This window comes from Leptonotus elevatus, chromosome 8 (genome assembly GCF_054856555.1).
Source record: "Leptonotus elevatus isolate MCC_2025b chromosome 8, RoL_Lele_1.0, whole genome shotgun sequence".
Classification (NCBI taxonomy): domain Eukaryota; kingdom Metazoa; phylum Chordata; class Actinopteri; order Syngnathiformes; family Syngnathidae; genus Leptonotus; species Leptonotus elevatus.
Window position 1 is genome coordinate 3,679,585 of NC_141246.1, and position 15,366 is coordinate 3,694,950.

At 39.2% G+C, this 15,366-nt stretch overlaps 1 protein-coding gene across 11 annotated transcripts in view; it reads left to right on the forward strand.

Moving 5' to 3' along the window:
- fat1a (FAT atypical cadherin 1a) overlaps positions 1 to 15,366 on the forward strand; it is a 72,317-nt gene that overhangs the window by 26,759 nt on the left and 30,192 nt on the right. For 10 of the 11 annotated variants that reach the window (XR_015095830.1, XR_015095833.1, XR_015095832.1 and 7 more), the window contains exons 5-10: positions 1,622 to 1,957; positions 3,475 to 3,691; positions 3,949 to 4,017; positions 5,986 to 6,125; positions 13,467 to 13,742; positions 13,999 to 14,209. Coding sequence is in view for 7 of the 11 variants with exons in the window: in XM_086083302.1 (XP_085939428.1) it covers positions 1,622 to 1,957; positions 3,475 to 3,691; positions 3,949 to 4,017; positions 5,986 to 6,125; positions 13,467 to 13,742; positions 13,999 to 14,209 (1,249 nt within the window). In the remaining 4 variants the exon portion in view is untranslated. The remainder of the gene's footprint in view (positions 1 to 1,621; positions 1,958 to 3,474; positions 3,692 to 3,948; positions 4,018 to 5,985; positions 6,126 to 13,466; positions 13,743 to 13,998; positions 14,210 to 15,366) is intronic. The other variant, XM_086083305.1, reaches the window with a different exon arrangement.

A 15,366-nucleotide genomic window follows, 5' to 3' on the forward strand; every position in this document is an offset into this window, starting at 1 on the left:
GAAAGTTCCTTAATGTTGCTTTCATGTGTTTCCCCCCAACACTGTTACTGTTACTTGCTACTAGCTTGCTAACAACACAACATAATGGTAAAAAGTAGAAGATCAATTTGTGGGAGTCTGTTACTGCAAAGTCATTTGATAGTCCTTTAAAAAAAAAAAAAACATAATAGTATTCAATTAACATCTCGTCTTCAACACTAATTTGTCACATTAGCCCAGGTTTATTCCCAACGTTATCAGTGGACACGGTGTTGCACGCTAACAGCTAATCGAAATGCATGGCCAATCCTTCTCGAGAGAGTCATTGGCTTGTATCAATGGTGTGTTTTGGCCGACATCTGCAGACGCCCCAAACAACTACATTAGCAGACTAATTGAAATGATGCTAGTAAATGGTGTGTGGCTGGCAGATGCTTCTTAACGGCGGCGACATTTGTTGTGCCCTTGCGGCATCTCTTGCCAGCATTACTGTCGCTCTATTGTCCTACGACAATTTTTTTTTCAATTCCCCTCGTAAAAGCCTCGTTAATGACACATAAAGTTGCATCTGTTCTTTGTGTGAAAGTCAAAATCTTTACCACTTTGACAATTATAATGCTAAAGTCCACACCTGGGCCAAAATATAAACCCTTCCATGAACCAAGAAGTAGCGTGCTAACAAAATAAGTACATTAGGGAATTTCACAAACTTATTTGTGAGGGGATAACGCATACTATTTTGTAGACCACTTTTCCCCCCCATTTTTTTTTTTCTTGCTGTTGAGTCACTATGGCATGAATGAGTCGAAACCAGAATTCAAAGCCATCCTTCATGGGTCATCCTATATTAACTCATTCACTCCCAGACATTTTCACAGAAGCAATACCCTTCACTCCCGGCTGTTTTACTGGATTTTGAGTGATTTTGCAAGGCCCACAGAATATTGTGTTCTATTACTATATGGAACTTACCAAAAGAAAGATTAGTCTCTCTTCTTTCATCAGGCAAAAAAATATTTCCATCTGTTTCGGTTTTGCAGCGATTGGCATTAGAATATAGCTAAGTTTCATTATTATTCACAAATCTATTTAGAAATGTGAGTAATGAGCTTTTTTTTCAACATGGCCCTGATTGATCACTTTTACTCTGCTGCCATCTGCTGGCCATTTTTCTAATAACTACCATTTCTTCAACCGTTCTTTGCAGTTAAGGCTGCACAAAGCGTTCTGTATGCTCTAGCATAAAAATACATAAAAACATATAAATATACGTCTTTGGGACACTTAAAACATTTAAAATAGAACGTATTTATATGTTTTTGGGAGCAAATTAGTTAACCAGGAAGTAGCCATCTTCTGAAAGACATTTATTACCATTTTGTGATATCATAGATAAAGGAATGAGCCATAAATGTTTGTAGAAAATTACATTTTTGTTTTGAATTTTCTGTCATTGACCCAAAAAAATAACATTTTGACACACTTAATATTTTTCGTGAATCAAATTACAACACCTGCCCATTCACCATGTGCCCAAAGTTATATGATTCCATTTGGTACAAAATTGTCAGTGCTTCCACCTTAAAAGCTCCCCAGTTATGCAAAATGGTGTGATATTCTGATCATCTCCCCCCCCCCCCAGATCACCATCAGCGACCACGGCGTTCCGGCCAAATCCACCACGGTCCGCGTCATCGTGCGCGTGCTGGACGAGAACGACAACCGTCCGCTGTTCCTGGAGAAAATCTACAAGATCAAGCTTCCCGAGCGCGAGCGGACTCCTGAAAAGGAGCGGCCCGCCGCCAGGAGGGACCCCGTGTACCGGGTCATCGCCTCTGACCGCGACCACGGCGCCAACGCCGAGATCTCGTACAGCATAGAGGAGGGCGACGAGCACGGCAAGTTCTTTATCGAACCCAAGACGGGGGCCGTGTCATCCAAGAAGTTCTCGTCGGCGGGGGAGTACGACATCCTCACGGTGAGTTTTTGAAAGTCGGAGACAGGCGCCCTCGCCGCGAGAGTCTCTCAGGGAGATACGGCACAAGAAAGATTGTCTTTGCTGTCAATCTCTTCCCTGCTTTAATCTCTCCATAAAACGAAAAATCCATATGACAATAAATCACCTGTGTGTCGCCCATATATATTAGAATATTGTACTATAATGTCCACATCGACTGCATATGCTGTGTATAACTTTACCCGGGAGAACATAGTCCCCAAAAATGACTTACAATAAGTGCAAATTTTGGTGTTTTTCATTGTCCTAAGTGACCAGTGGTAATAATCTCAAGAAAGAAAAAGTTGGTTTACCTTCAAGAAGTTCACCACTGTAAAAACAGTCTACCAGAGAAAAAAGTTAACCCCTATAAAATTTAAGAAGGTGTAATCACTGTTGAACCCCAAACAGTAAACACAAAAAACTATCTACCTTAAAGAAACTGCTATCTCTTGTACATTAACCAATGTAAAAACAAAGAAAAATCAACCCATTTTTTCAACATAAATACAGTAAAGGGGTCTTACATCAACCGTCAATCACTGTTAGTAAGTGTAAAAAAAAATTATAATACAGTGTTATAAAGCGGTTCACTTTCCGCGGTCTCTTTTTTTTTTGTGCAATTTTGCATGCATTATTTTTTACAGTAATGTACTTATTTTCTAAAATTTATGAAGGTTTGACCATTGAGAATGTTTAAACAAGAGATAAATGTGACAAAATGTAAATGCCTCAATAAGAATTTTTTTTATAAATTGTGTGGTGAGGGGTTTTAGAGCCTTAAAACATTTAGAATAATCGTAAAACATAAAGCTAACTGCTTCGCGGATTTCATTTATTGCGGGTATTTTTTGGAACTTAACCCCAGCGGAAAACAAGGGAACACTAGTTAAAAATCTACTTTAAAATGAACACTGTAAAAAGTCAGAAATTTATCACAAAAAAAAGGGCTAAAAATAAATAGCCTACCATACAGTTGACCACTATATGAAACATAAGAAATTATCTGATGTAAAAAAGAATACAAAAAAAAAATGTCAGCCAAACCCAACAAGGACAGCTGAGCTTTATTTAGGGTCAATCAGAGGCATTCTAAATGTTGGCAGCCACGTACAGACTCACAAAACATGAGTTTCAATGTGATTGGTCAATTCTGAACACAGCCACATCCCCAAGTATGAGGGTGCGCACACTTTTGCAACCACATTATCTTAGTAGTTTATTTTTACGTCCCTTCTGTTCCACAGGTTGTAGGTCACGTCAATGATGGAAAAGTTGTGGAATGATTTGTCTTGATCTCGTTTTTTTTATATCTTAAAAATCTCGGTCTTCAACCTTAAAGAGGTTAGCCATTAAAAAACATAAGCAGTTATCTCAAAAATGTTAACAACTGTAAAAATGTAAAAACAAAGAAAACAGTCTAGCATGAATAAGAAAAATAAGAAACAATATAAGTCGACCCCGAAGCTCATAAACTATCGTTACCTTGACTGTATCAGATCAAAGCGGTGGACAACGGGCGCCCTCAGAAGTCGTCGACGTGTCGCCTCCACATCGAGTGGATCCCCAAGCTGGAGATACCGGAGGACGCCGCCCCGCTGGTCTTCGAGGAGTCGCCCTTCTCCTTCTCTGTGATGGAGAGCGACCCCGTGGCGCACATGGTGGGCGTCGTGGCCACCGAGTCGTCGGACGTTCCCGTGTGGTTCGAGATCACAGGTAGCCGCCGTTCGAAGTTATTTATTGTGACCAGTGACATCATCATGTTGCAGTAGAGAAGACTGGAAGTCACAGAAAGTACAGAAATACATAAAATAACTCGTAGCTTTTGTTGATTTGTTATGATCCCTTGTTTCATTTTCCTACCTCAAAAACAAGTTTAGATTGAACTTTCGTGACACTTTTTATTCTACTCCGTCTTCTCACTATCCCTTTACTTCTTTCCTTCCTCTTTGATCCGCTGTTATGCTTTCAAGGCGGCATAGAGGACACTGAGATGTTTTACGTCCTTCAGATGGCTTGCGACCACAACTGTACAGCAGAAGGTAGCTGCTGGCAGACACGGTGTACAGTATACGCTCAGTGTCGTATCGTGCCTCATTTTTGTCCACCACCACCACCACCACCGCCTTTTCTGTTTATTTTCATGTTGTATTATCCTTTTTTTTATCTTGTGTTGAGTGTCTTGGGGGGGTTTACATGACAACAAACCCATGACAAAATACTGTAATGTGCATGCCAGGCCTGTAGGCGGCAGCGACACTCTGTAATGAAACACTGCACCACACAATCAATGAATCGGTTAGTTTCACTGATCTGAATATATGACTGGATAGCCGATAGGTCAAGACTTTTGAAGTCGCGAGGCCGCCATATTGCTCCTCCCTAGAAACGTTTCTCGGCATACAATCCTATACATCCAAAGTATCCAAATTGGAGAACATTTGCGACAGTACTTAGTAGAAACCGCATGATTTATGTTTTAATTTGCTAAACATCAACAAGATGGCTTCAGACATTTTACAACTTGCCTTAAATACGTGTATAAATTATATGCTTAATGGTGTTTATGAGAGGAAACTTGTATTATTTTTAATTAAAGAATTATAACTAATTAAACAAAAGATGCTTCTCCCAAATCTAATATTGGGGTTTAAGGAACTGAGCGATAAAATAAAAAGGGGGTCTTCAAAGCAGCACATACCGTCCACTTGTTAATATATTTTTTTTACTTGTTAAAAAATAGTGACCCCCCCACCACAAACCCCCCACCCCGCCCCCCCGGCCTTATACCAACTGCCTACGAGCTGTATATGTCTCATCTGTACGTATACCGTACAGTTTATACAGTAGTCTGCTCGCGAGATGAGAGGAGCAAGATGGCCGCCCCGTGACTTCAACGGCTTGCACGCACGTATATGGGCTATCGGCTATCCAGTCATATATTCAGATCAGTGGTTAGTTTGACAAAAAAAAAATATTAGGATGGAGAGAACCTTTTTCAGAATTTCCCCTAATCTTTTCTTTTTAGGAAAGTTTGTCTTCTTTTTAGGAAACAAGTACGGTAATGTTTTGTGAGCTAAGGAGAGTGTTTGTGCGACACAGTTTGACTTCAATCAAATTTTAAAGCATATTTTGCTAAGCCTCATGAAATTTATGTTGATGTTTTTCTTTTTAGGACAGCGCAACATAAATAGTCTTCGTGCGAGATGTGCAGATTCTCATGGTTGCAGTCTGACTTGGGATTTTTATGCAGCTTTAGATTTTTCGTTGTTTTAGAAACTAAATGAGATATTTAGTAATATATTGTTTAACAGCTTAAATCATTATTTTTTTGCGAAGTGTAACAGTGTATGGCATTTGTATTTATTTAACCTTTATTCATCCAGGTAAGGAAATTGAGAACAGATGAATTTGCAATGCGGACCTGGTAAAACAAAGCAAAATGAAAGAAATAGATTATTAAAATGTCAACTTAACAAGTCATGGCAGATTGACTTTTGGATATATTTACATGCATAATATTATACTATATAGCCATATTAAATTACTGTTAAGATTTTTCTATGTAGGAAAGTGCAACATTTCGTCTTTTTGCAAGGTATTGCAGATTCTTACTGACTTATTGGATTTTTATGCGACTTTAGATGCGTGTTTTTTATGACCCCCTTTTTTCTTGTCAGGAAAGGAAGATAAACAAGTACACGTATAGTTAATGTTCTTTTTTTTTTACCAAAAACATTTAACTACATGCACCCCATGATTTTACGTATTCAGTCTACCAACACGCCGTTGTCATGTAAACAAATGTCAGAAAAAACGCTTTATATTTTTGTACCCATTTTTAATCCAAAATGTGTTGTTTAAACACTACCTCCCTCCCCTAAATTATCTTTCCTTTTGAATGTTGTGTGCATACAAACGACATATCTTTCATTCTTTCATATAAGAGTCATTGCGCGTTTGCTTTCCCCCTTTCATGCTGTAACGGGTATCACTTGTCTCTTGTCCAGGTGGAAACTACGACAGCCGCTTCGACGTGGGCAAGGCCAGCGGAACCCTTATTGTGGCGAGGCCACTCGATGCCGAGCAGAAGTCTAACTACAACCTGACGGTGGAGGCCACCGATGGGAACAGGACGGTTAGCACGCAGGTAACGCAATTTAGCGGGGACGTAACGGATGGAAGATCTCTCTGTATTCATCTGTACGTGACTTGACCACCAACAGCCATATTCAGTCATCTCGGGTAATTAGATTTGTCTAGCGCATAGGTAATTAGGTTTGTCTAGTTCATAGATAATAAAGTTTGCCTACCACGCAGTTAAGGTAGGATGAGGGCAGTGGTTAATCTGTTGTCTGTTGATTATTGCGCAAATAAATTCTGTGAAACGAGACTCGCGCTAATGAAGGCTGACATGTTTTAACGGCGCTAATTAGCACATTGCGGCAATTAAAAAAAAGATAGTTGGAGAGTTTTTTTTTAGCCCTGAAATTTGAAGAATAATGGAAATAGAATTAATCATTTCCTCACCGTTGGAATTTCAACATTGTGATACTTTTAGATAGTGTACATATTTAGAGCATCATTTCTACAATGCGATGTTTTCTTATTTTCAAAATTACAATATATTAAACTCATATGCTCCCAAAAGCGTATAAAAAGATTCCATTTTAAACATTACAATGGTCCCAAAAACGTATTTATACGTTTGTTTGTTTTATACTAGAGCATACAGAAGGTGGCTGTGAGGAGAGGACATATAGTGAGTATATTGGTAGAAGGATGCTGAGTTTCCAAATGCCAGGCAGGAGGTCTGGAGGAAGACCAAAGAGAAGGTTTATGGATTTAGTTAAAGAGGACATGAAGGTAGTTGGTGTGAGAGCAGAGGATGCAGAGGACAGGGTTAGATGGAGGCAACTGATTCGCTGTGGCGACCCCTCAAGGGAAAAGCCGAAAGGAAAAGAAGAAGATACAGAAGGCTTTGATGCAGCCTCTAATTTGAAGAGGTCGCTTAAAGCAATGGTAGTTATTAGGGGGGAAAAACAGGCCAGCAGGTGGCAGCAGAGTATAAGAGATCAGCCAGGGCCATGTTGCAACAAGCTCTTTTCCCCAGTGTTTTGAACAGGTTTGTGACTAATGATGAAACTTAGCTATATTCTAATGCTAATTGCTGCCAAACGGAAACCGATACAAATATTTTTCCTGATGAAAGAAGACTCTAATCTTTCTTTTGGTAGGTTCCATGTTGTTATAGCAATACAACACAATATTCTGTGGGCCTTACAAAGTCAGTCCAAATCCAGTAAAACAGCCGGGAGCGAAGGGGGTTGCTTCAGTGAAAATGGCTGCGAGTGAATGAGTTGAGCAATTTTTCAAGCTTTATTTCTTATCATTTAGAAAGAAAGAATGCCACTTTCAAAGTAGTTTGGTTGACATTTTTCAACATGTAAATGAATATGCAAGTGTGCATCTTCATGCTTGTTGCAAAGTATGTGTTTTACTTTAGTTGCTGTTCTCACGGTCACGCCTTGTCCGCGAGATTTTAGCGACATGCTAGTGTTTTGGGGTCTTCCACACTCCGCCTTTGCCGCCCTTTGTCCTCGGTTGCGAAAGAATCCGTTTGTTGTCGCTGGCTATGAATGTGGCCTTTCATCATCACGCTTCGTCTTCTGTTGCTGCTGCTGCTGCTTCGGTTGAAGTGGAGCCGAGCCGCCCTCGCTCATCCGCAGAACGTCCTTTCATTTAGTACACAGCCTCTTTTTTTGCTTGCTACTTTCTTCAAGCCCTGGCAACAGACGTCAACTTGTACTTCAATTACTTGCACTTAAAGGTGAACTTTAACTTTAAAGTTTGTAATTGCCTGGAAGAATTAGAGGCAAATTGATGAAATGTGCTAATTTTCGAAGGGATTATTTCTTTTTTACGGGCAAAAGTATTAGTATTAGTAATACTTATTATATGTAAGTATTTTTCAAAACTTAAATTCTCATCATTTTATGGAATGAATAATGATAGTTAATTACATTCAAGAGCAATTTTCTTCCATTATTTACTGAACACAAACTTCAAAAACAAAAGTAAAACTTGTATACTTTTGAACTCTTGTCAACTTGAAAACTGATCATTTGCTTAATGTATTTAAGGAATGTTGGTAAACCGTGTACTTTTTTGAATTTCAAACACCATAAATAGACAAAAACTGCACACTTTATCGAGTATACTTTTATTCTGTCTTTAACTTTAATTCAGATTACTTCCTTGAAGGATTAAAGTTAAATTTGTCAAATGTGTACATCTCCAAGAATCGTTAAGTGTCATTTTCTAAACACAAACATTATAAATAGAGAAAAACAACAGACTTTTATTGCTATACTTTTTGACTCCACCTTTAATTCACTTATTTTCCTTGAGGAATTATCTGTAAATTCCTGAAATTGTTAATTTTTTCAGATATTTGCCATTTGCCTGGACTGACTTCCACTTTAATTCTTATCATTTTCCTTGAAGATTTAAAGGTACAATCATTCACAAAACCCCTGAAAGTGGATCTCAGTGGGAACACACACCCACAGCAAAATGCAAACTTAATCCTCTAGGGAGAACATTTAGTTTTTGTTTGCCTTTCAGTTTAGCTGAGTTTGTCTACAAATTGGATGGGGTGAATCACACGCATTGCAAAGGCGACCTCGTGAAAAGCTCTGCTCCGTTATCTCATCCTCAATCAAAGTCATGTGGAAGCTTCGCTAGGCACGCTGGCCTATTTTCTCTCACTTTCTTCCCTTTTTTGACAAATATCCTTTCACGTATTAGGGATCTTTTCATTACATTACAGGTAGAGAGAGGATGTAAGTGTATGGTGTTAATCCTGTTTTGGGAACATGTGTGCGTGCCCGCTGCCAGTGCCCACAACCTGCCACCTGGCAGGGAGTCTCAGTCCTTCCAAAGACAGGCCCAGTTGGGGGCCGACCAACACAAAGCACACAACACCACCACCCCTTCCCGATGCCGCACAAAAGGTTGCTTCATCACATTGAATCCATGTTCCTTCCTAAGCGTCCTTTGCCGTGTTTCAAGTTGTAATGACTGAGGCGTGAGCAAATGCTACCAGTTGCTACGCTAACATATGGCAAGAATGTGATTTGGATGTACAATAAATGCTAACACAGATTGAAGGGTTTTACATGCTGCCTGGTATTTCAATTGATGGGATTTTACATTGTTCCTTGTAAAATCTTATTTGACAAAATTCTAACTTGCTAATCGCCAAAAGGTCCCAAGAGGATTTTACATCCTTCTATGTTGCCGGGTACTATCCCAAATGAAAATGGACAATATGCTAACATGATGTACGTTGACATTCTTTTTTTTATTATTTTTTTTATTTTATTTTTTTCTTCTTTAAGAGCTCAGTATTGTTCATTCGGAAATGTCATCATCATTGCTCTTTTATTTTTATTTTATTGATGTACGTTGACATTCTAACATATGGCATGATACAGAAATCGGTACCAAAGTATAGAAAGTGCTAATGTTGATAAAATGCTAGCAATTGGTATTATAAAATGTGAACCTGTTAACAGTAACATAGCAACAATGGCAAACTGAGTAGAAAATATTGGTGAGAATTTTACATCTTGCCCTTCCGTCAGGTAGGTTACTGTTTCTAATGGGATATAATAAAATGCTATCGATTGGTATTCTAAAATATGGCAAAGATAGCAACCTGAGTACAGAAAGCGCTAAGGCAGCTCGATAAGGATTTTACATCCTACCCTGTAGTCTGATGATGATATAAAATGTGATCAACTTCTAGCATACCAGTTGGTATGCTATCGTAAAGCATGCTAACAAGCTGACCTTATTTCAATTCTAGACCATTTATTAAAGATTCTATCTATCTGCTGCTTCAACCATAATTACATTGGTGAAAAAATTCGACTAAGTTATCATTATGGAATGGACATACGGTTATTATACGCAACAACCAGAGTATAGAAAGCCTGGAGGCCCTTCGATAAGTATTTATACGTCCTTCCCTGTCAAATACCATGTTTAATAAAATGCTAACATGCTAGAAGCTGATACTATGCAATAGAGGACGCGAGTACTAAAAGCGCTAAGGCATTTCAATAGGGATTTTAACACGCTAACACTTTTCCCATTCCTGGCTGTTTTTGTGATATTGTTCTTCTCAGCCATTTTGTTTTTGCACCTTTCACACGCAAGCATGTGTTTTCTAATTTTGACCCTTTTTTTTCGCCTCCATCCCTGTCATTTCACCCTAACAGCTTCTCTTTTTTTCCCCCCCTACCCGTCCTTCAGTGTGGCTCCATCTGTCATATGTACACACAGTCACAGTCACGCCTCTGCACAGCATTCCCTGGAGGAGGCAACACACACACACACACACACACACACACACACACACACACACACACACACACACACACACACACACACACCAACACAACCCTAGCATTTCCGTTGTTGTTTGCGATGTAGTCGTTTTGTAATCACTTGTGGAGTCCTCTTGTTGATAACGTCTGGTTTGCACTGAGTGAAGTGATGATTCCATACGGTAACGTATTTCAGCAAAATTGTAATTGGGTCACTTGAAGCACACTGAAGTGTGTGTGTTTGTACGTGTGTGTGTGTGTTTGTGTGTGTTGTGAGACATCAGGGATCTGCCGCTTTATGATGTCTGGCATGACATGAGAAGACATGCCTGGAATGGCTGCTTAAGGGCGCAACCATGCAACAGAGGCCCCATTCCTGAGTGCCTCTTTTGGGCAAGAGAGTGTGATGCGAAAGGCCCCCTAAGAAAGAGGCTCGGTAGCCCACTGTCAAGAGGTTTTTGAAAATCCAGCCCCCGGGGCCAGTTTTACTCAACAGCATGACATTTTGGTAGGCCTGTCTGTCATGAGTCGTCACATAAAAAACATCTCAAAATGCCATGTCCAAAAAGACACAGGAAGTCTTCCATTTTGTTTTGAAGCGGTCATTTTAGCGTCTCCACTTGCCATGTAACATGAAACCAAAAAAAAACAAAAAATAGCTGCGCTGAAAGTTTATCAAAAATTCTGCTTCCTGAAGCTTGTTTGACTTTGCAACATAAGATTTTGTCCATCGTGAGTCGATCCCAAAAAAAAAGTCAAACAGTCTGGTGGTCATGTTGATCTCCAGAATTTTTAAGATTCAGCCCCTGAAGGAAGTTTCAGTTATTGAGACGGAATATAGTTGTTATGTCTATCAGGAGTCGACCCACAAAAAAATCTGAAGAATCGATGCCCCAAATTGCCATTTTTGTCGGAGTTTTCCGTTTGGCTCGTTTGCACCATTCTGAGTTTTAAAAATAATTCAGCCAACAAAGGCAGATTCACTCAGCAAGAATTACATTTGGTAAATGTGTCTCATATGAATGCAAATTACAAGAACCAATGCCCAAAAGGATGCCGGAAGTCTGATAATTTGGTCGTAAGTTGCCATGTTTGCTTGATAGATCCATTCAGAATTTTCGATATAATTCAGCCCTCAAAGCCAAATTTACGTGGCAACATGAAATTTGGTGTGGATACTGTGTCTATCATTTCAGGAGTAGACCCACCAAAAAAGTCTCAAGACTCCATGCCAGTAATGAAGCCAATTTGGTTTGAAGTAGACATTTTAGCATAATGTTCCCTATTTATGAGTTCTTTAAAGACTTAGCTCCTAGAGAGATTTCATCTGGTTGTAATCAAATTTGGACCACGTATACTAGACAGATGGGCAACACGGAATTGCGAAGGATTAGAATTTTCTTCTTTGCGTGGGTGAAGTTTGATGACTTGCCAGCTTTCATATTGCTGCACGGTACTCTTGACACTCAACACCACCATGTCCGACGCCTCAGCTGCATTGCCAGCATCGCGGCGTGCTATCGCTCCTCTCAGGTTGTGCCCATATGTGTGTCGAAGTGCTCAGCAAACAGTATTACGACCATTTGCGGTCTGTCTTTAGAGTGGAGCTGCACAGCTTTGCCTTTTTTTGCTTTTTTTTTTTTTTCCCCATCTCCTTAAGGGATATCACCCCCTGGTGTCTGGTATGCAGGTGTCTAATCGGGCCTGATCCCTTTGTTCCCCATGTTTGGCAACGCTAGAAGCCCCCTCGCCACTCGCTGGGAAGCGGAGATGGCATTCCAGCAGCTCTCCGTAATCCTCTGTCGGAAGTCCAGCAGACGAGTGGCTGGTGTTGATAAAACACTCTCCCGGTGGAATTTTACAGCTTGGTGGATGATGTTTGGAGTACACAAAAGCAGCACTCGTTTTTTTTTTTTTGCTGCTGATCAAAGGAAGAGAGGAACGTGTATGGACATTTGGGTCACAGGTTTGAATTTGTTGAAGGACTTGGAAAATTGCGCAAGTCTTTCATCCATTCAAATGCATCGTTGTTGTGCGATGAAAAGTACGGATTGCAACATGTGTCCTTTTTCTTATCACAAACACATTGAGAACGCATTTAACACCTACCCTTATATATTATATAGAAATAAATGTTGTAGAAAAAAAAAATAATAATAATTTTGGAAATTTATATACAGTGTTTACTTATCGTTGGGGTTACGTTCCCAATACCTGCAATAAGGGGAATCTGCGAAGTAGAGAGCTTTATTTTTTTAATTTATTGTAAATGATTTAAGGCTATGAAACCCCTTACCACACACTTAATACACTTTTCTCATAGAGGCATTTACATTTTCTCATATTTCTCTCTCTTTTTTTTAAACACTCTCAATGGTCAAACCTTCATAAAATAAAATAAATAGGTACACTACTGTAAAAAAGAAAAGAAAAAATAAATGCATGCAAAATTGCACTAAACAAATGTGCGAAATAGTGAGGTCGCGAAAAGTGAACCGAATTATAGCATGGGAGCACTTTTTAGTTTATAGGTGTATATAAATTATATGTGTTTTAGGAAGTTGTATTCTTTAATTTAATATCAAACTTGTAATATAAAACAATAAAAACAAATAGTGAAATATACCAGTAAAAAAGCTTTGAGTATTTTATGTTTACTTGAGTAATGCTTTGTTTGCGTTTTATTTCTTTAAATATTTTTACTTTTTTATGTAGATGAATTGATGTAATTTACAAAAGTATAGTAGTTTTCTTAAAATTATTTTTGATTATTTTCTTATGTAATGTGACATTTATACTGCAATACATTTGGGATGTTTGATTGGTTAAAATGTTAATGTATTTCATTTATTATAAATTAAAAAAAATTATATTTGAATTTATTATGTTATAATGTTTTCATGTTAGAATATATAAAATACCCCTTTTGAATCTTCAAAGGAGACAAATTACTGTTGTCGAGGTTTTGGGAGCAGAGTATTACTAATTGAAACTGTCATATACCACTGCTGTATAATTACATTAATTCTCTACCCTAAGCATCATGATCCATTTTCCAAAACCACAAATAACAAAAACCTGGTCTTGCCTGGCAGGTCCTCATCCGCGTCATCGATACCAACAACCACCGGCCTGAGTTCTCCCGCGCCAAGTATGAAGTGAGCGTGCCCGAGGACGTGCCGGTGGGCAGCGAAGTACTTCGCGTGGATGCCACCGACCAAGATGAGAAGAACAAGTTGACCTTCACCCTTCTCAGCAGCACCGACCCCTTTAGCCTGAAGAAGTTCAAGTTGGACCCGGGGACGGGAACGCTGTACACCACCGAAGCGCTGGATCATGAGACTATGCACAGCCACGTCCTCACGGTTATGGTAAGCGTGCATTGTGGCATTTGGAGGTATAGCAGGGAGTTTATGTGGTATATTGTTGAGTATCCTGGTCAGGTCATAAGTTTTGCACCTTTCTAAAAGATCCTGGTATTTTTTTTAGCCCAATTGTAGAGCATAGATATGGACCTGTCTCTTAAAAATTAGGCTATAATTAGATGTTAAAATACCAGCAGCCCAAGATGTAATTCATATTTTTAGATTTCATTATTCATTTGTATTATCCTATGTTCATTCCCAGGTACGCGACCAGGACATCCCAGTGAAACGCAACCTGGTGCGCGTGGTCGTCAATGTGGAGGACGCCAATGACAATGCGCCATGGTTTGTCGGCACGCCGTATTCGGGCCGTGTGTTCGAGTCCGCCGCCATTGGCTCGGCCGTGCTGCAGGTCACGGCTCTGGACAAAGACAAAGGCCGCAACGCTGAGGTCGTCTACAGCATCGAGTCAGGTATGGTCCCCAAAGTCACTCATACCAGTTACATGCCGGTTAAAGTTAACATAAAAGTCTGAATATCAAAGACATAAGTCTAAATACACATTCAACATGGTATCACAAATTACAAGCAGAGACTAGCATGAGATGCTAATGTAGCAGTCTACATCTGAACACAATATTAAAATCATCATTCATCATCAACCATTTGATCACGGGCGACAGCAAAACTAGCTTGCTTGCGGGGAGAAGCTAACGTGGCAGTCTATATTTGTACCCTTTCAAGCGTCAAAGACATAAGAACAAAATCAAAAGTCAATGTCAATGTCAGTGACAGTTAAAACTCACAAACATAAACACTTATCATTTGATGACAAGTGACAAGCAGCTGGCTACAGGCTAGCTAGCGGCATTTTAACATAGCAATGTAAATTTGTATTTTTGTCAACTATTAAAGACAGAAAATCTAAACGAAAGTCAGTTTAGAAAAAGCCACTTGATTACAGTACCATCCTCAAAAGTAAAACTACGCTAAGCAGGTATTGTAAAGGTTGAACGCAGAGCTGAGTTAATCCTTTCATGCTGTCAATATGCTGACTTTTAACTTCAGGGCAGGTTTTTCGCTCCAAAATTCTGGTGATAATTTACAGATTGTCTGGGTATTTGGTCTAAAGGAAAGCTTTCATTGTAATGTACTGCTAATGAAGTCACGAGTCAGCCTACTGGATGTTTTTCATGAATGGAATATTCAGAAACACGTCGAGGGCTTTGTCTGGAGTTTCCAAATATGTCAGCCATTTGATCGACCCCCAGAATTGCCTGCATTTTTCCTGCTCTAATAAGCTTCTTAACACGTAGCTTTTGTTTGAACCGATGTGACTTTTGATGGAGTAATGTCAAGAATGACCCACACAGAACAGCGGTACCTTCACTTATGAGTTTGATTTGTTACTTGACCAAGCTCTTATCTCAGTTTATTTAAATACTCAACCAATTTTCCCCGTTAAAAAATACCATTATGCTATACCATACATAGGCTAACCCAACGGTATGTAAACTTTCAAGCACAACTGTTTCAGAAGCTCATTTGTAATGTAAACTTTGTAACATAAAGCAAAAAAACAACCAAATGACAGCTAAGTTGGGGTACTTGGATGTCAAGCTATCATTGT